The 20,389-nt window shown below is 50.5% G+C and overlaps 7 protein-coding genes across 7 annotated transcripts; 4 read left to right on the top strand and 3 right to left on the bottom strand.

Annotated features, from left to right (window-relative positions):
• Positions 1-601: 601 nt before the first annotated feature.
• Positions 602-1,447, top strand: Aud_000457 (uncharacterized protein; the record flags this gene model as incomplete). The annotated part of the gene is made up of 1 exon (XM_043285970.1): positions 602-1,447. One exon carries the CDS (start codon positions 602-604, stop codon positions 1,445-1,447), a length of 846 nt encoding a protein of 281 aa, XP_043141905.1.
• A 322-nt stretch (positions 1,448-1,769) lies between these two features.
• On the bottom strand, positions 1,770-3,049 carry Aud_000456 (proteasome regulatory particle lid subunit RPN11; the record flags this gene model as incomplete). Its single annotated transcript, XM_043285969.1, has 4 exons — positions 1,770-1,918; positions 1,973-2,508; positions 2,572-2,825; positions 2,981-3,049. The coding sequence occupies 4 exons, from the start codon at positions 3,047-3,049 to the stop codon at positions 1,770-1,772; spliced, it is 1,008 nt and encodes a 335-aa protein (XP_043141904.1).
• A 685-nt stretch (positions 3,050-3,734) lies between these two features.
• rpdA (histone deacetylase RPD3) lies at positions 3,735-5,982 on the top strand (the record flags this gene model as incomplete). Its single annotated transcript, XM_043285968.1, has 4 exons — positions 3,735-3,923; positions 3,986-4,286; positions 4,348-4,889; positions 4,948-5,982. 4 exons carry the CDS (start codon positions 3,735-3,737, stop codon positions 5,980-5,982), a joined length of 2,067 nt encoding a protein of 688 aa, XP_043141903.1.
• Positions 5,983-6,694: 712 nt separating this feature from the next.
• Positions 6,695-7,803, top strand: Aud_000454 (60S ribosomal protein uL14; the record flags this gene model as incomplete). The annotated part of the gene is made up of 5 exons (XM_043285967.1): positions 6,695-6,708; positions 6,979-7,026; positions 7,242-7,488; positions 7,626-7,703; positions 7,771-7,803. 5 exons carry the CDS (start codon positions 6,695-6,697, stop codon positions 7,801-7,803), a joined length of 420 nt encoding a protein of 139 aa, XP_043141902.1.
• Positions 7,804-8,405: 602 nt separating this feature from the next.
• Aud_000453 (uncharacterized protein) lies at positions 8,406-10,130 on the bottom strand (the record flags this gene model as incomplete). Its single annotated transcript, XM_043285966.1, has 1 exon — positions 8,406-10,130. One exon carries the CDS (start codon positions 10,128-10,130, stop codon positions 8,406-8,408), a length of 1,725 nt encoding a protein of 574 aa, XP_043141901.1.
• Positions 10,131-10,746: 616 nt separating this feature from the next.
• On the bottom strand, positions 10,747-13,939 carry Aud_000452 (putative polarized growth protein (Boi2); the record flags this gene model as incomplete). The annotated part of the gene is made up of 3 exons (XM_043285965.1): positions 10,747-13,544; positions 13,621-13,764; positions 13,882-13,939. The coding sequence occupies 3 exons, from the start codon at positions 13,937-13,939 to the stop codon at positions 10,747-10,749; spliced, it is 3,000 nt and encodes a 999-aa protein (XP_043141900.1).
• A 2,713-nt stretch (positions 13,940-16,652) lies between these two features.
• Positions 16,653-20,144, top strand: Aud_000451 (MIZ zinc finger domain protein; the record flags this gene model as incomplete). Its single annotated transcript, XM_043285964.1, has 1 exon — positions 16,653-20,144. The coding sequence occupies one exon, from the start codon at positions 16,653-16,655 to the stop codon at positions 20,142-20,144; it is 3,492 nt and encodes a 1,163-aa protein (XP_043141899.1).
• Positions 20,145-20,389: the final 245 nt, after the last annotated feature.

Below are 20,389 nucleotides of genomic sequence, written 5' to 3'. Positions count from 1 at the left end.
CTTGGGAAGATTTAAGATAGAACTAATAAAGACAGACAACTAGCTGATCAGATGGAAAAGTTGTCTGTCCTGATAATTGGCATATGATTAGAAGTAGTCTCATTCCAGAAGAGCCTCAGGAAAAGTTGGAAGCGCTCGCATACGGCGGGCGGCAGAATCCATCAATGCAGCCCTTACCACCGGCCTTAAAATCCGCCATCTTCCGCCAGCTTTCGTTCTTCTTCTCTTCTTTTCTTCTTCAGTTTTGAAAGTTGATTCAACCCAGATTAATTTGACCCAACAAGCTCTCATATCATGCATGCCGGGTTGTATTAGCTGGGGAGACTGAAGATTCTCTTCTATCCCACTCCCAAGAGCCGCAGCAAAGGTTTCCAGTGAAGCTGCAGCCCCGTTCGTGGGATACAAATTTTTCTTTCCTCGCAAGATATATCTGGCCGCTGATGTATACTCCCTTCAGGAGCTCTTGTTCCTTAACAGGTCACTAATCCTCAGTTAAGTACAAAAATGGCATGAACACAGAATTTGATCAAAGTTCACACTCCTTCCCATAAATATTCACACCGTATTTGTACCTAGCCCCGGGCGTCCATTATCTGCCAACATGGATTCCCTCTCGAATGCTTTCGAGAAGGTAAAGATCGAGGGCCCGCCACCGGAACTCGATACAAGTGAGAATCAAGAGGACGTGGACATCCTTGAGGAGGCCTTCCTTCCTCCGACGCCCTTTCGCTTCCTCGATCTTCCTTCCGAAATTCGTCTGCGCATATATGACCTTGTCTTATTCACACCTTATCGTTTGAAGCCGCGGCGAGCCAACGGAAGTGTAGGCGCCTCAGCAAAGAATCCTCCCATCGCCCCCTTTCGGGTCCGTGTCGCTCTGTTCCTCGTGTGCAGGCGTATCCACGATGAGGCTACGGAATATTTCTACTCTTCGCTGACTTTCCGCCTGTTTCCAATCCAGGATTGGTGCCGCACGCCAACTGTCAGAGCTTTGCCAGCAAGACACAAGGCGTCCGTGAGGACGATCGAGCTGATTCTGGGCTCCAGTTGGACCTCGCCTCCTCGCGAGTGGGTGGTGACCAATCGATTGGGGTTAGAAAAGATGGTGCGCGTTCGAACGTTGAAGGTGTTCATTGAGTGCGATCCATCGCATCCTGTTTTCGAAGGCTTTCGCATATCCCCAGGCTTCTACACCGATTTTGCGGGCAAGATCCTCAAGCAGGTTCTGGAGAGATTGCCCCATGTGGTACAAGTGGAATTTGATGGTTATCCATCGGTTTCCAAAAGTGGAAGCCTAATGAAGCGCCTGCTACATGAGGCGAGGGCAGCACAGAAAAAGATTCTCTGGGGACCCGAGCGAGACTGGTCCGACTGGGATAGTGAGGGTGAACAAAAATCGAATCAAGTGGAATTTGAAGAAGCAGACTGCCAGAATTCAGTGCAGTAAATAGTGACACAACGCCTGGCTAAGGTTAGATCGATACGCTATATGACCTCCAATAGTTTGAGGCCTATAACACGTTCATGTGGTTCGTCGGATAGAGCCCGTGACCGTTGTGCAGTCCTAAAAGGCCGAATCATCAGCATGGCGTTCGGGGTCGTATAATACACATTATTGTTTCAGCGCATTGGCTCAACCATCCATACTATATCAAGCATCATTTATCTATTTGTAATTTCATCTCTTCGGTCCATAGAAGTCAGGCATAGAGCTCCAGAACATAGGGAAAAAGGTTGGTTGGTATTCCTCATCTTCCTCCGGCGTGTATCTATAGTTCCTCGTCCACATCCATGCCCGTCCCTTCTTGAGCTCCCTTTCCGCTGGACAAACGCGCCACCGAAGCCTCCTTGTCAATCATCTGCCGCGATACCGCAACGATGTTGTCTTCGATCAGTTGCTGACTCACATCTTCAATGTCTGTACAGATGGTCAATAATAAGCAAATCAAGGAAAGACAGATGTAGGACTTACGCTTCTTGGGGTCAACCTTGCCAACATATCGTGTCTTGAGCTGGTCCTTGGTGAGCTCTGTCTCCTCCTTGACCCGCTTCTCGTAACCTTCAGCTAGGCTCACTAGCTGCTTCATCCGCTCCACGTTGTGGTGGCCTTCCTCATGGAAGTCGTTCATCTGCAAAGCCTCTGTCCACACGTGCTTGTGCAAGTTCATCAGCATGTTCTCCTCCAGTCCCGTCTTGCGATAGTTAATAGCAATGCTGTAGTAATGTCTGTTCAATCCGTGGATGAGCGCCTGGATTGATGGCTTGTTCAGGTGACCCAAGTTGGATGTCGTTTGCCGGGGCTCCTGGCCCATGACGACGGTCTGAGGCTGGATTAGTCGGAAGGCATCGATCACAACCTTTCCCTTAACAGACTGAATCGGATCAACCACAACTGCGACTGCTCGGGGAGTGAGCTGTTCGAATGACTGCTGAGTGTTGATATCCACGGACGAAAGCCAGCAGCCAAAACCAGGATGGGAGTGGTACCATCCAACGACGGTTTCTGGTCTGTGTTTCGAGAATCTATCAGTGCTGCAACTTTCAAACTCGCTTCGTCCTGCAGGGACCTACCGTCCAGTTTGCCGAAGCATCTCCATCATCTTGGTCTGAAAAACGGGGTCCACGGCCTCAACACTGACACCAGTACCGCTCTGGGGCATGGCAAAAACATCAACCACACGAACTGTGTATTCATCGACGAATTCCCCCAGCATCAGGCCCATGACTTCCATAGGCACACCTGCCCGACCATGTCTTAACATCTTCAACAAAGCTAGTGATGAAATGTGTACAGTTTCAGAGTTATCGATCAGGTTCGGGGTGTCCTATAAAAAGTATAGTATCAGCCATCATAGTTTGCAGTGACTCGATCCCATAAGTGACCTGTATTCAACGGTGACAGAAGCCTTTGACGACGACCTTGAATAGACGGCCACAAGCAACAGATGCAAAGCATGAATGACGCAAAGGACCGACTTACACCACCTGGAGCTGCGCTTCCCATACCCATGCCCTGTGCGGCCTGAAGCATCCGGTTGAGTCGATCCATGGTGACTCAAGAGACTGTGAAAGAACTGGGAGAGAATGTAGAATAGCTTCCTGTATGGAAGCAATGACGGCGCGACAGTCGGTCGGCGGCACACAGGCAGATTTTCTGTTGCGTGGAGGCTAAAATGAATAGAAGTAAATGGTTAGATGTTGGGTAGCCCGGTTGAGGGAGGTGAGATCAGATGGAGAAAAGGATGACTGTAGAAATAGAACGAGCCAGTTGGTTGAGTGGTGATGCTCCGGAGATCCCAAGCAATATCCTAGCTGGGCGTGACCGAGCTCAAGATCCAGTGAGCCTGACGGAGGCGGTGGGAGCAGCTCTTCCGTCTAGTCTCGGCCTTTTCCCCTCTGGCCTCTGCGGCCTTTGCTCGGCCTCCCCTTCGCATCCTCCATCACTTATAATTTCCCCAGCCGACAGGACGGAAATTCATTGCAGCACCATAATCTTTGATATTGTTCTGTCTTCTATACCACGGCTGGTGCATTTTTTTTCATCAGAAATCATCTATCTCTAAAGAATCTTCCAAACCTTTGGCGCAGTTATCTTGCTTTAACATCACGCCATCTTGAGCGCTTCTATAATCGATCTGAGCCATACCACTTCGCCATCTCGCGACTTGTCTCACATAATTATACGCGGTCCTGAGTGAAGAATACCTGTGCATTTATGCACAGTCTCATTTACAATGGCTGCTCCTCCGATTGACCTGGATCTCAATGGCTCCGGTGATCGCAGCAAGAAGGTTGCGTACTTCTACGACTCGGACGTAGGTAACTACGCCTATGTTTCTGGGCATCCCATGAAGCCGCACCGTATCAGGATGACACATAGCCTGGTTATGAACTATGGTCTCTACAAGAAGATGGAGATTTACGTGAGTGTTCACGGACTTTCCAGGCTAGATTCAAGCAGAATACTAATGGGTAATTGGCGCAGCGTGCGAAACCAGCCTCAAAGTATGAAATGACACAATTCCACACCGACGAATATATCGACTTCCTTTCAAAAGTTACGCCAGACAATATGGACCAGTTTTCCAAAGAACAGGGCAGGTATAATGTTGGGGATGACTGTCCGGTTTTCGACGGGCTGTTTGAGTTCTGCGGTATTAGCGCTGGAGGCAGCATGGAGGGTGCGGCGCGCCTCAACCGTAACAAATGCGACATCGCTGTGAATTGGGCTGGAGGTCTCCATCACGCGAAGAAGAGCGAAGCGAGTGGTTTCTGCTATGTGAATGGTAAGCTTATCTTCCTGTGCGGTGATTGTCATTATCGACCGACATTTTCTCACTTTCACAGATATCGTCCTTGGTATCCTCGAGCTGTTACGATTCAAGCAGAGAGTCCTTTACGTCGATATCGATGTCCACCACGGCGACGGTGTCGAGGAAGCGTTCTACACAACTGACCGCGTCATGACTGTATCATTCCACAAGTATGGAGAATACTTCCCGGGGACCGGTGAGCTTCGTGATATTGGAGTGGGACAGGGCAAGCACTACGCTGTCAACTTTCCACTTCGTGATGGCATCGATGACATTTCGTACAAGAGTATCTTTGAGCCTGTTATCCGAAGTGTCATGGAATGGTACCGCCCAGAAGCTGTCGTCCTTCAATGTGGCGGTGACAGTCTCTCGGGTGATCGTCTAGGTTGTTTCAATCTGAGCATGAGAGGCCACGCAAATTGTGTGAACTTCGTCAAGAGCTTCAATTTACCGACCATGATTCTCGGTGGCGGTGGTTACACAATGCGCAATGTTGCGCGAACGTGGGCTTTTGAGACAGGGATTCTGCTAGGGGATAGTCTAGGTCCCGAACTTCCGTACAATGACTATTACGAGGTGAGTCCATACTGGATAGAATATTGAATGCGTGCAGATTGCTAACAAGGTACCTTAGTACTTTGCACCGGACTATGAACTGGATGTGCGTCCGTCGAATATGGACAACGCCAACACGAAGGATTATCTCGACAAAATCCGAGCTCAAGTGGTGGAGAATCTCAAGCGGACGGCTTTTGCACCCTCTGTGCAGATGACTGACGTACCTCGCGAACCTCTTGTTGAAGGCATGGACGATGAGGCAGACGCAATCCTCGATGATCTTGACGAAGACGAAAACAAGGACAAACGCTTCACGCAACGACGATTCGATCAGTATATCGAGAAGCCTGGTGAACTCAGCGATAGTGAAGACGAGGAAGAGAATGCAGCGAACGGAGTTCTTCGCAAGCCTCAATCGCTGAAGCGCAGAAACCAGATCAATTATCGCAATGTCGACCTGGACTCCGGCCTTGATAGTGGGGTTGCCACTCCCCAAGAAGCCTCGTCGGTCCCGGATGACGACATGGACACCACTGCCGACACGAAAATGGCCGAAGCACCTCTACCCGAGTCTGATATTCCACCCTCGCCATCTGCCGCCGGTTCGACTTCTAGGAGAGACGAAAAAGCGGCTGCAGAGCCTACTGATATGGCTGTTGATGGACCAGAAGAAGTTGCCGCTTCTGCTGCTGTCTCCAGCCAACAATCCCCAAAGTCACAGGATGAGGACACTACGATGGAAGATGCAGGTGTGCCTGTCCCCGGAATTGAGCAGTTGGAGAAACCAGTGTCGTCAGTTGAGGGGCAAGAAGAAGAGAAGAATCCAGAGACACCGGCTTCAGAAAAGGCAGTCCGAGAACCTTTATCTCCCATCAAGGCTTCGCCTATTCCGGGTGAGAAGGATGCCTCGGACATGCCAGAAACGAATGATGCAACGGAACCGGCTGAGCTCAAGGCCAAGGAGAAGACTCCTGAGGCCCCTATCGATCAACAGGCTGTGAAAGCCGAGCAGGAGACTTCTGAGGATGCCAGTGAAAACAAGACAAGCAGCCAACCCACAGGAGTAAGCTCAAAACAGCAACCTGAGGAGGCTGAGAAAGGCGGGGATTGATGTTCTGCTCTCTGTCTGTGAAGGCGTCCATCCACTGGAGGTTTCTGGCGTAACAGGGCAATGGTAGTATGGTGTTTCGGGCTCTCGAAATCATTGCATATGTTCTATGAGGTGGCCATTTATTTTCTTACATCCTGGTGCTAGTTTTTGCTTCTTTTCTCGAGCACGTTATGGTTCAATATGACATTATCTTTATTCACCCTTCGCTAGCATGTGACCTTTCATCAACCAATCTCTCCTGTATACTATCTGCGTTTGGTGTTGACTCCGGTAATCCAGGGTCTGCATAGATCATTCATTCGCTATCAATGATCTAATCTAATATAAGAAATATATGAAAACATCTATGTCTTTGATTTCAGTATCGAGCAGCGATAGCAGTTATGGACTTTTTGGCATGATTGAGCAGATACAAGTGAGCCCTTGTAAGGGTAAACAGGCAACTGGTTAGTTCACTCGGGGTACGGTTAAGTAATCACAGACTAGTCCTGTTAAAGCTTAGCATTAGGGCATGCTCTGGTCCCCAAGGCGGGGCAGAAGAGCCAATGGTGATCAAGCGCCAAGATTTTACACACCACGCACACTAAGCGAGAGCAATTCGAAACCCGAACCGCCGTGCAAACCCTCGACGTCGCCCAGATCCCTCTCGACCTTCGTCGCCCTTTCGCCCTTTTCCCAGTATCCGACACCGACTACGTGATACCTAGCCAAGATGTCTAAGAGAGGGTGAGTCACAATGCTTCTTTTCCGGGTTTTGCGGAGCGCTGCGCGGTCGAAAAAGAGCGCACAGGTGGTGGACGGTTCTTTCATAGCTGGAGACCAAGAAGCATGAGGTGGATTATCGTTGAGATAAGAGGAGGAACTGAAGAATCTTCGAAGGGTTATTTTGGAGCGGCATTTTTGATAGGGATCGCGTTGGGGTCCAAGGGATATTGGGATTTTCAGCAAGGGCCAGATATTGAAGGAATGAAATGCTGATGATTGAATTTTGAACAGTCGTGGTGCCGCCGGCAACAAGCTCAAGATGACCCTCGGTCTGCCTTGGTACGTTATTGCAATTCCTACTCTACCGAGTCGAACACGATTGTCGAAGTGACCTATGTCACATTGTCTCCTTCGAGCCTACACAACCCGTCATTCATCATCACGAAAATGTCCACCTACATCTCAGTCAACCAACAAATCAACTCTCCCCATCAAATGTGTTCGACTCATCAGAAAGGACGAATCATAGACTAACGTGTTATTTCGTGATATAGCGGTGCCGTGATGAACTGCTGCGACAACTCTGGTGCCCGTAACCTGTACATCATCTCGGTCAAGGGAATCGGTGCCCGCCTGAACCGTCTCCCCGCTGCCGGTGTCGGTGACATGGTCATGGCCACCGTCAAGAAGGGAAAGCCCGAACTTCGTAAGAAGGTCATGCCCGCCGTTGTCGTCCGTCAGAGCAAGCCCTGGAGAAGACCCGACGGTATCTACCTGTACTTCGAGGACAACGCTGGTGTGGTGAGTACACACTTTTTTTCCTTTTCCTTGGAGCGGCGGTTACGGTTTGTACTCGTGATTCCGAGATATAAACGAGACCGTCGCTATCAGCAACAACAGATTCAAGAATGAAAGCTAATCACCTCAATCCACTGCAGATCGTCAACGCCAAGGGTGAGATGAAGGGATCCGCCATCACCGGCCCCGTCGGTAAGGAGGCTGCTGAGCTCTGGCCCGTAAGTTCCCTATTATTTTCGACGCATGCTCCGGTTAACGCAAGGGTACTAATCCTCGGTCAAATAGCGTATTGCTTCCAACTCCGGTGTCGTTATGTAAAAGAATCAATACAAAAAGGCGTCGTGACATTAGGAAGTCAGGGAGAGATAGAAGCAGCGATACCAGGGAATGAAATCATCTTTTTTTTCGGTGCACATGACACAAAGCCACGAATCTGCATGAACGGGTCCGACCTCATCTAAAGCCGCGCATCTCTTTCCTAAATGACGTGTCTCTCTATTGTTTCTTCTACTGGCGATTCGGAAATACAAAAAATGTTCAAACTCGTTTCCTCTTTATATCTTCCTAGTATGCGTCTACCAATGACCGAGATAACTGCGAGAGATCCGATGCGGCCGGCTTAATACGAGCGACAAGCAATGGAATCGAGGCACTGCTGGTCTCTATCCTGTTGCATCCACTTCCTCTGGGACGCTTCCAAAGAGTCTAAGTTCTAGAACCGACACATTACAGACCCAGTATTCTAAAATGTAGACGTAACCAAAATTATATACATGTTTCAAGAAATCGAGAAGAGAAACAGGCCAATGGTATATAAACACAAGATCAGTATGATATGGTACAGACAAATCCAACTCGAGGAAAACGGAAAAGCAAGTCGCTCGCTGCTGATGCTAACCTTCAAAATATCCCAGATCGGTCTATGATTTGACGTGCGGACCTTTTGTGGGTACAGACTTTGTTATATGTCGTTTCAGTCCAACAGTTCTAGGCAAAAGAGTATATACCAAAAGAAGCAAGATGGTCACAATGTCGATCACATGGATGGCCCACCAGATATGCTGGACTCCGGCCTTGCACATTGTGATCTCATACTTCCATTCGTTCACGGCCGGGTTGGCGTCAAACCAGACGGAGAGAAGGCCTGCGTTGCCGCCGTAGTCGCCCATCATGGCTCGGAGAGTGACTTCGCGAATGGAGGGCGTATCTGAGCCATCCTCCTGGACTGCACTATACCGTCTTGCGTCCCACTTCCACGTTTGCTGGGTTGTATCGTCCCCCATGTCTTTAGTGATCGACCGGTTCACGAAGTGGACGACGTCACATCCGGTGTGGTCGTGGCCGTTGAGGATGAGCCCATTGCGGCCCCAGCCTCCTCCTGGAACATCTCTGTCGCCGCTCATGCCATATATCCCTTGAAGGACGCCGGTGGCGCTGAGCTGCTCGCTCAGATGGTTCTGCTCCCGTAGTCCTCCAGCTTTGAAGCGGGGGACACCATCTGACCCGTCTTCGTCGTCCGACTCGTGGTAGGTAAAGAATGGTCCGTCGGTGCAGATGCCCTCCTTCTTATGTAGGGGCAGATGGGTTAGGAGAAGCGTGAAGGTTGTCCGATCTTCGACAGGGTACGTCCGATGGGTGATCAGGTCGTTGATGAAGGCGTAGCTGTTCGACTGGACGTGTTCGGATAGCGCTGGCCCGTCCAGGGTCAGGGTGTTGAGGTTGATCAGGTGCAGTGTCGGCTTGACAGCAGCGTCCGCTGCATCGCCAGTTTGGTTCTCAGGGGTATGCTGAAAGCGAACATCCCAATGGGCGCGCCCAAACATGCGCTCGAATCGCTCAATCCGCGCATCGCTGGCGTCTCCCGCATACCCAATATCATGGTTCCCAGCAATGTTGATGACCCTCCGACTCCAAGCCGAGTTCGTCGCATTCAGCTCCTCCAACCCAGACACATCCCCAGAGCCCGCTCCATACCCCGGCGACCCAGTAACCGTAATCTCATCACTGACCCGCTCGCCCCCTCTGAAAACGCGATTCCAGTACCTGTCTGCCCTTCGCTCAAACTCCTCATCGGTGACCCACTGGCTTCCAATCAGATCCCCCAGCACCGTGACATGTGTAGGACGAGTCCACCAATGTAGCGTACGGTATATATGCGCGAGGTAAAAATCGTTCCCGAGTAAATCAAGTCGTTTTCTCTCGGCCAGAATTGAGCGTGGAACGTCTTCGCATGCGAGTGTGCGCAGCGCGGCAGTTACGTTGCCAAGGACGTCGCGGTCGAAGGGCGACCCGGCCTCCGTTATAGATGACCTGATTGCAGTCCAGTGCTGCTTGATCCGGGCGGGGAGCTCTTCGTCCGGACTAGGGAGAGAGCTATCACCTTCTAGTTGCGGGTCTGCGAGAACTAGCAGCCTGAAGACCGCTGGCTCGCTCGCGGGCTGCTGTCCGATGTGTTGTGCAAAGGTGTGGAACAGTCGACTATGCGCGGGACTGAACGAATCAGGCGGGCGCTCATTCTTGTTGGCTGGAAGGGGAAATGCACAACCCTGGAAAATCGGATAGAGGTAGAGGTAGAGAGTGGATGTTACTGCGAGTGGAACGAGCACGACAAGGGCACGGGATAGGAGAAGGCGGAGGAGGGACATGGGGACACGAGTGGGAGATGATCGCGCATTGGCGTGGATATTTGATTCAAACGGGCTATAAAGTCATGAGATCATAAAGCATGCAAATAATTGATTTTCAACTGCCGGCGCGACCAAGAAACGTGGAGGTGAAGACAAAAATGGGTTAAGGGGGGTCCGACGTAGTTGGAGTTGGAAGACAGTCCGAGTAGTCTAAACAAATTATTTTCACAGCGAATAAAAATGAACCGAGTCACCATGACAGAATCATTCGAAGGTCTATACGCATTGCGCTTTGCCATTAAGACTAGAAGATTATTTTTATTAAAAAGAACATCAATAGTTTCATCAAAGGTATACGAATAGAAAAGAATTGAAAAGATGTCATTTCGGTTTTTCATCATGTTCTAGCCAGCAACATCTTGAACCTCATGGTATATCCGCATTCCTATGCCTTCAGAACATCCAGCAGAAAGAGGCTTGAAGCAGATAAAGCAAACTGCCATAATCTCAAACTCGAAGGAGGTAGGGTTTTCGAAAAGCGAACAAGAAATCAGATCAAAAGGGGGTATATCACATAACGCCGAACGTGGTGAATAGTCTTGCAGTAGGACAGCAAGCCGGTAAACTTGCCTGGTTAATCGGATTTCAAAAGAGTCTCTGGTAGCAGAGATGATGGCCCTGTATCGAGGCCACCAAGAGAGTTCGGGGAAGCAGGACCGTCTTCCTTATTCTCATCGCTTGCGGGCGCTTTGTCGAGATTTAGGCCTTGGATTCGCAAGCCGTTGCGTTCCTCCGTTTCGGTCGACGTTCGATTGCGTTTCTCTTCTTCCTTGGCCTCTTGTAGTTCTGACTCAGTCATCAGTGCAGGGGGTCGTTGGTTCATCATCCGGGCCTGCTTCAAACTGACTGTCGTCTGCTTATTCGTTGTCTCGACGGGCAGACTCATATCACGCTCGATGGTCGCCTTCATCAGCGCAGCCATCCATAGTCGACCTTCTCTGACACTGTCCACTTGGAAATAATGTACTGCGGGTTTGGTGAATTGTACGGTACGCGATGTCTTGGGAGGCACAAGCTTGAAGAAGAACGGCCCCTCTGGATCGAGCTTGGCATTGCGAGAGGAAGGTGAGGTGGACGACTTCTCCGTCGACGAAGTGTCAGCGCCACCGTTGGAAATAGAAGGTGACGTTGGCGATGCCGTGGCGCCGGTGATAGTTGCATGCAAGGCGACTATGGGATCGTTATCTGCTCGTAGTACACGATGAGCGGTGATGTCAATGAGGCCTCTTTCCTCGGTGTCCTTCTCAGAGTAGTAGTACGACAGACGGCGGCCACGTAGGACAAATAGGCGAGGTTTCCACGTAGTCATGAGATTTGATGATCTCTTCTTCATCCATCCGGAGTAATCACAACCGTCCATTTGCTCTTGCGGCGTCTTCTTCTCCAGGCCTCGCATATAGGCGCTGGTGTCTTTCTTGGATTTTGGGCCCGCCTTGACGGAAGCCCTAGGACGCGGCAAAGATATTCCTCCCTCTGCGTTCTTGATTGAACTTTCAGTGCTATGCCTCTCAGAACTCTTCGACGTCGACGGTGTAGTAGAACCGGTTCTGACCGAAGCTGGATCTGTATCTCTAACGGGCGAGGCCGGTGCGACAGATGTGTCGATGCCCTTCCCAACAACATCGGATATGATACGGAGCCCAGCGGTGCGCCGTATTTTAGGCCCACCACTCTTGCTCTGAGAGAAGGATAAGGAAGATGCACGTCCTGACCCTTCAGCATCCGACTTTCCCACAAAGGGGGCAAGTGGTGCAAACGATGCAAAGAAGCCAGAGCTAGAGCCAGGTTTCTCTGTGGACGCTGTGGTGTTGGAAGACTGCGAAGTTGGACCACGTCTGTCGATCACTCGAGTGCTGAGGCTCCTAAATCGGCTTTTTGGCGCTGCAGTGGTCTGAACGTCCTCCACAGCAGCAGCAGGAGGAGCTTGCTTGGCCGTATCTCGGATGGAGTCAACGCTGGCGATGCGGGAATGTCGTTTGTTGACCTTCAATTTATCATCGGCGTAACTAGGTTGTCGGGAATGGGTTGCACTTCCAGTCACGGAGGTCCGTTTCTGCAACAATCTCCTGTTCTTCGTGGTATCCCCTTCGGGGCCAGAGAAGTATCCCCGTTCTAGCTCATCATACCGATCGGTCACGGAGACCGCAGAGTCAGACTCGTTCGTATCCGGGCGCCGGAAACCGTGTTGGGGAAGCACTCCTTCGTGGTAAGTGGGGTAAGTACCTGAGCGAGAGGGCACCCGCTGTGATCCGCTGGCCATAGTCCAATTTCTGTCAAATGAAGGCTGCTTGAAATGACCCGCGTGAGGCGATGTATCCACGCGGTGACCTGTGTCTATGGAAGAATGGCGGCGGTGGTGATTGATTTCCCGGATGGACGCTGCTGAAGGTCTTCTCTGATGATCCATGAAGTTGGGAGTCTGCGGAGTCATAGGAGAACTTGTGGTACTCGGTATCCCGCTACTCACAAGTCGTGGGTGCTGCATGGAGCCGGCCGAGCCTCTTGTAAGGTGAGGGATACGGGGAAGAAAAGGGCCAGTATGGCTGGCACGGCTGAGAGATCTTTCTTCCGACGGCGCAGGATAGCTGGAGGCAGAGCCCCGTTGCTGTTGTTGTTTGAGACCCTTGACCTCCTCTTGGAAAGCCTTGACTTTGTGCCACGTCTTCAACCGACGACCCATGACGCCGAAGTCAAACTCCTTCATAAAGAGAAAATCCTGATCCATGTCCAGTATCACATCACCTGTTATCTCTTGCTCCTCGAATATATCGCAGTGTTTCGCCTCGACTCCCAGTTCACGCAGATGCCTCGCTGTCTCAGCCGCATCCCAGCTCCGCACTTGCTCCTCGGTCGGCTGGTTTTCCTCTTCTTCATCGGTTTCATGGCCCCTGATGTAGGAGACCCGATGTTCAAGATGGCTGCTATATTCGCTCGAGGAATCGTTATTTACTTTGTTTTCGTGATTAGCAACACTATGACGCGGGGTGCTCAGGTCGGTTATGTGCTCATCGATAACACTCAAGGTCTCATTCATAACCGGGCTGTCCTGGCCCTTCAATTGACCGTCTAGGGTTTGTCTAATCGACTGCTGAATATCGACGGCGAGTCGCGAAGTGGGCAAAGGAGATGAGCTTGACCGGTGCTGCTGGTTGGGTGGAGGCGTCATGGATGGTAGGTCCTTGGCTACTTCTGGCGGTTGTATCTCCGAAATGCTACCGTGTCGAGACGCCTGTGGCGTAGATTCTCCGCTCTTGGGCGAGGCAACCGATTCAGACGAGAGCTGGTCGTCCGCTGCCGGTTTGGGGTCGTCCAAATCAATCGTGTCCTCTCTCTGCGGTCGAATAGGGATCTTCGGGGCGGCGGTTGTGTAAACTGAATCAAAAGACCTCAATTAGTTATGATCACAATACGCCGTAGACTAGCTTATTCGGAAAAAAGGAGAGCATACCACCAGGGAAAAGACCTGTTGTCCCTGTTCTCACATCTTTTCCCAAGTACCAACCATCGCCAAAGCCTTCGTCAAGTTCTATCAATTCAATTTTCTCCCCTCGTCGCAAAGTAAGCTCATCTGTTCCACGCGCGTCGAAGTCATCTAAAAACCAGCGACAGGTCAGTTATCGCGATGAGTTGTGTGAAGCTTGATCGACTAGCGAGCGGGGTTGAATCGCAGTAATCCGTGCGACCGGGGCAATGCAAATTATCTACTTACGGACAACGAGCAAAAAATCACCCGGGCGAACGCCGCGGGGCGGTGTTGAGAGGGCCATCGAAGAACCCTCAACCGATCAACAATTCAAAGGAGCAAGGTGGGGTTGTCCGTCGTCAGAACAGGAGCGGCAACAGAAGTTGGAGCGGAAGGGTTGCGCAGGACATGGGGCCAAGCAGCCCTCCCGGGTAAACTGGAAGGTTAAGTCTCTGAAGCCAGAGTGAGAGATGGATGGCGCGCTTCTTTTCCTTTCCTCTTCTATTATTATTTTGTTTGGCGAAAGGAGGGCGGGGCGTCCTCAAGCAGTCTAGAAGTCAGGGAGGGGGCTTGCGAACGGAATGGCAGATGACGATGCGCCTGCGTTCAGGAATGCGACAGCCACGCGAAGGCACCACCGCCTTGAATTAGGCAAGGCCAGGCCGTCTGGAATTTAGGTAAATCGGAGAAGAGAAGAATGAACTTAAGAGAAGATCCAAGACAGGGACAGGAAAACGGCGGGGCCGAGAAGCGGGTGCAAGTTGGAGCGAGGGTCGAGATTGGCCCAACACTGCACTAGAGATAAGTTTGACAGACTTTAGTTTTCGAGTAGTACCTTTCTCGAGATCAGGATAGGTTTGGCGAAAAGTGAGCGGGACAACCCGTCGTTCTATATCTCTCTCGGTTCACTTTGATCGACCGAAAATAGAACAGAACACAAGGAACAACACAAAGAACAAATTAAGCTTCAGTTTGCTCTGTCTGGCGCTTCACCGAGCGGATAAGCAAACCAGCGACGATCCCAGGGTCATGTATGGACTCAATATGGCCAGAACGCTAAGGAGTGGGAACGGGCGCCAAATGGGCGGCTGCACAAGCGTCAGGTCCTGCCAACTTTCCCGTAGTACTCCGTACTGCACGTCAAGACTCCGGCGTCTGGACGGTCTGGTATAGTGAAACTGGATGAGCGGATATTTGATTATGCTAAATGGTGAATATCCGCGGTGGACAGGGTCTCGATGATGGCGAAGGTGACAAGTGGAGTTGATGAGAATAAAGATAATGGCCTTCGGAACGATGCTTGGCGCGTGCGGTCGTCAGAGCGTCGGCCGTAAAGAGCTTAATTGATTCGACTCACTGCTCCAGTGCTCAGTCGTTCCGAAGGAGTAGTTTTGGTAGAACAGTCGGGGAGAAGTTCGGCTTTTGAGTCAAATCGATGGACGGAATCTAGAGATATACAAATAGTGATATCTGCTGAGGCTTGATCAGGTTGATGATCGTGGAATTGCGACTCGATGATGATGACGAAGATGTGATAGATGGAAGCAGATGACTGGAGCCAACAGAGAAGAGAGATACCTCACGAGGAACAGGTGTACATACTCTACTATGTAAGTGGATCTCAGGACATATAACTTGGGCAGTGTTATTGTATCTACTGTGATCTCCCGGAGTGTTTACTCGAGCGAAAATAATGAGTAACAGCGATAGTGTCTCTTTTGAGTTCGTCTTCGGCGCAAGGAGTCAATTCATATACTTGGATGTGTGTGTATCTGTGTGTGCGCTCCCAGGTATGTACACACACTAGTAGTATTAGTTAATTCGGTGGGAGGGACGATCAGAAAACAACCCATCATCCTTAAAATCAGCCTTGAGACTTCGTATCCAAATGAGAGGATGTCGGACTGCTACCTTCAACAGTCAGTGTCAAAACAATATTACATGCTATCTAGGATATCAACCCAGCAATACATATAAGCATCACCGATTAGACTGAATACAAGGCCTCGAGACTCGTATATAAGGGAATTTGACTGGTCCACATTCTATTTATCGATGAATCCCAGGCTATGATGGGAAGCGAGGGCTCATTAATATAGTCTAACCCTTGGATAGAACTCTCTGATCTAAGGGTCTGAAGGTACAGTGCCCTTGGTAGGACTGGTCCCTTCGAACTATAATACTTAGATGGCTACCTAGTAGATAAACTATAGAATCCTGTATCCATCATTCTTGATTTTTGGACTGTTGGTACACAGTCTCTACCCCCTATATACCTGTACAATAGGACATTTTTAATGCAGCAGACTACTTGGTACAGAGTATGGATATTTCTTATTCCTGTATCCGCCTTATGTCCATCTGCAGGTACTTTTGAAATGAAAAGTGCATTGGAAGGGCTGTTTCCATAGTGATACTGCCACAGAAGTGCAGTATAGAAAGTGGATAGATAGAATATAGGTAAGTATTATAGGGTTGATCATACCGTTATTCTAGAACTTCTTTCTTTCGTTTTTAATACCTAGCCGTCACTTCTTTGACACCGGTGAGATAATAGTGAACAGGAAGCAGTTACCCTACTTATATAGCTCTGGTAGTTACTTACTACTATATCCAGTAGGTAGTTGCTACCAACCACCCTTTCCTGATTCACTACATTCTCTGTTTCTTTATTACCCTTTTCTTTATTCTATTATAAGAGTAAACCCCGCCCCAGCTCCCTTAAGTTAAGTTTAAACACTTCTATATCCCTCTTGACTAGCTTTCTAGATCCCTGTGCATACACTTATATCACCATCCTAGCTGGTCCTGGAACAAACGGCGTTTCCTTGACCTGCATGGACAACAACAAACGGTGAGGGGATCACTGATAAATACACCTCGGCGCTGTTAACCTAGCACAAGGACGAATCCTACTTGTCATTTTATTTCCTTTGATACCAATAAAGCGAAAAATAGAACAGGAGCAAAAGGATTCATCGCTTAGAGGAAACAATAAACAATGTTTGCCCTTCACCATGAGTCCTTCGACCACCAAGAATCGTCCGCACTTACCTAATAATCCGCATCACCAGCTGGAATGGTCCAATTCGACGGCAAACTTATTCCTGGGCGGCGTCGGAGTACGGAGATCATGGATGTTGGATGCCTCATCTTCCTTGTCAATCAGCTCTGCTCCTGCTGCTGCCCCTCCTCCTCCTGCTGTTACTCTCCCTCCCGATTCATCATTCCAGTCTTCCGCTCCGTCTTCTGCCTCTGCCTCTGCCGTTGCCAACCGACGTCAAAGTCGGCCGCAAGGCATGCAAATCTCCCCTTCATCCTCCATCACAATCTTCCCCCAGAGTCAGAAGAGCAATAGAGATAAGAATGATGTCGCCTTCACTGCCAATGGTAACATCATCAATGCTCCTGCTACATCCCCGCCGTCAGTCTTAATGTCACCCGTGACGCCCGGGGAAATCCTCCTGCATAATCACGAAATTCCACCAGCCGGTCCTGTGGTACCGTCAAGCGCTCGTTTGTTTACCACAACACCTACCACGAATTTCAGCGCTACTCCTTTGACAAGTGAGTCAACGACGTTCGTCCATGCAACTCAACCACTACAGCAGTCCCATTCCTCCTCACTTCTGTCTCCCGATCCAAGCAGTGCCTCCCATCCTAGCCCTGCTAGCGCTGGAGACCGAAATGAGCGAAGTTTGTCACATGGCGTCCTCCCATCTCCTCCACCAGTCTCCAGGCCGATGCAGATACATGGGCAACTGGAACATCCTAGGCAAATTTGCAATCGCAATCTCATGCCCGCCAACGCATCGCCTACCACAGCGGGCGGGGAGACGATGGCGGAGGCAACTTCGGTGCCGGCCACAATTAGGGGCCTACAGAGACAGCAGGCGATTCCGAATCCCCAGCAGCGCATAGCCCCGGCTCCTCTTGAAGCGCAGCAGCGTCGACCATTAATGACCAGCGCTCCGCCGGATTCGAACCATGTTCCTCCCAGCCCCGTTGGACCGGGTCCTTCGACTTCCTTCATCAATCAGACATTTTGGACACAGTCGCAAGAGGCCCTGGATGCTTTCGTGGCAAGAGCGGAGGGTGCCATGCTGCTCTCGGAGACAGTGGAACTGCCACGAACCCGTCTTCTACGGGATGCGTGCATCGAAAAGGATCTATTCTACCTGACTCTCCATCAAATATACTCCTTGCACACCTTTGCTCCCTCGGAATTTGCTCGGCTACCGTATGTAAGCCGGCACAATGAGATGGGATTGGAGGTTGTCCAGCAGCTTCTAGTAGACAACCACCGTCTATCGGGCGACTTCTTGAGGTGGAGCGTTAATTTCCCTCGGCCGTTGGGTGTGATGTGTCAGACTCGCGAGTTCCCAATAGTTGTCCATCAGATTGCTCGCTGCCTGGGTTCTTTTTCTGAAAAGTGGACGGCTTTTGATCACCATGTCCGAGAGCGCGGCTATCCCCCTTTGATCGATGAATTAGTCGTGCAATTTGGCATAACATCGTCCGTACTATTATCAATAGTGTTCCTAGCCTTGTCCCGAAGGATTTTCGGAACGCAGCATGAAGACCAGTTGTGGAGTCTCTACAGCAAGAACAAGCGGAATTACATGAAACGGTTCGGTTCTAGGCACACTCCAGAGCAGATTCATCGCGAGAACGAGCGTTTGATCCAGGCGTACAGGGCCCTTTCCCGCTCCCAGACATCGCTAGTTGGTCAACATACTTCACCTGTGGCGCGAGAGCATGCAGCTCAGCCATTTCCACAGCGCTCAATGCAGCCCGCTGGGCTTACAGGGCCGATCACATATGTCGCGGTCCCCGGGCCTCAGATGCCGTCCGCGCAAGTACCTATACATAGCTCTCAATCGCAGACCCAGCCAATTACTGTTCACGCCCCTGGTACCATGAATCGTGCCGCGACGATGCTTTTGAATGGTCAGAGACCCCAGCATCCACTACCTACACGGCCAAACCTCGTTCATCCCAGGGGCCTTGACACCTCCTCTCAAGTGCCAGCTGGGCAGATGACAGGCGCGGCTGCTCATTCACCGGTGCCTGCACCTTCACCTTCACCTGCACCTGCACCTGCACCTGCTGGACATCAGGCGCAAATACTATCTCACGCGTCTTCTCAGAATGTCCGCCAAATTCCACCACAGCCTTCACCTCAGCCTTCATCTCGGGCTATGCCAATCACAACTCCTATTCATCGCTTTGCTACTCAAACACGGCAGGCGCAAGGTCTGGTGCAGCAGCCACAGCAAAGTCCGCTGATACCACAACCGCTCCTTCCTCCACCGGGGCCCCTACCATCTACCACAACACGGCCGCACCCTCTCCGCAATGCCCTACATCAGGCATATCTCCGCGATCCCATTATCAAATGGGCTCCTTCGGGAGCAGGGGAAGAAACGGCCGACAAGGAGACGAATCTGTTCCATTACTTGAAATCGTTCGTGGTACCGCCGACTCCCTTGGGGCAGACGGAGTCTGCTTTTGAATGGCAGTTTCCTCTTTCCCGAGCAGACTTTGACCGGCTTCCTCGAATCGTGCCTCCCGACACTGGTCAACGTCTAGTCCGATCCCTGGTTGATGGTAGTCAGATCTATCGTGTGCGGTGTATTCGCATCTCGCCGTCGGCGAAGGAGGTGAGCCAGCATACTTGGTGTCTCACAGAAACTGTATGGCCCAGTGTTATTTACATCTTTGTGAACGGTGTAGAACTCTACGTTCGCCGCAAATTTCACAACGGCAAAGATATTCCTCTGGACATCAGTGGTCATCTAAAAGAAGGCTTGAATGCTATCTCCTTGCATTTCATCCGCAGCGCTGCCGAAAGCAGAGACATAGTATATGCGTTGGCGGTGGAAGTCATGGATACCCTCAGTTTCACTCAAGTGAAGAAGCTCGCTCAGACCCTACCCGCACCCCTGTCTCGGGAGCGGATTCGTCGACGCCTTTCCTCCAGCACTACCGACGATGAATTAAGTATTATCAGTGACTACCTCACTGTCAATCTAGTGGACCCGTTTATGGCTCGAATATTCAACATTCCTGCTCGCGGAATTAATTGCGAGCACGTGGAATGCTTTGATCTCGAGACATATATCTTGACCAGGGCCTCCAAGCCGGGTAAAGCTGTCTTGAAGGAGAATTGGAAATGCCCAATATGTGGCGCAGACGCTCGTCCTCAATATTTGATCATCGATGGTTTCCTTAGTGAAGTCCGTGCCGATCTTGTACGCACGGGTCATCTGGGGGGAGCTAGAGCAATCAAGATCAAGGCGGACGGATCTTGGGAGCTCAAGAGTGATGGGGAAGGTTCTTCATCTGAAATGGAGCTTCCATGGGCACAGGAAGGCGGCTCATTGAAACGGAAACGTGAGGGCGTTGTTTCACCTCTGGCAACTCAGAGGCTGAAGACAGAAGGCGCTGGTCGAGAATCGCTAGCTTCTCGCGAATCCTCAGCATCTCTGGTCATCGAACTTGATTAGTAAGGTGACTTGATAGGGCCACTGACTCTACGACGGAGTTGATGACTTTTTGATTTCAGCATACCATCTGCACGGTAGTGCGTTTTGATCGGTGTTTTTGATTTGGTTTACAGCACAAGATACCCCAATTCCATGTTCTTGCGCAGAAATTGAATATATTTTTTATCACTGCACTGATACACTTTGCCTTTGAAGGCGTCTGGAACCAAGTAGTCTTGACAACTGCCTTTGGAAACTGGGAGCGG

Source organism: Aspergillus udagawae (genome assembly GCF_001078395.1).
Source record: "Aspergillus udagawae IFM 46973 DNA, scaffold_1, whole genome shotgun sequence".
Lineage (NCBI taxonomy): Eukaryota > Fungi > Ascomycota > Eurotiomycetes > Eurotiales > Aspergillaceae > Aspergillus > Aspergillus udagawae.
Note: the sequence above shows the minus strand (reverse complement) of the source record. Positions and strands in the feature narration are given on the sequence as shown.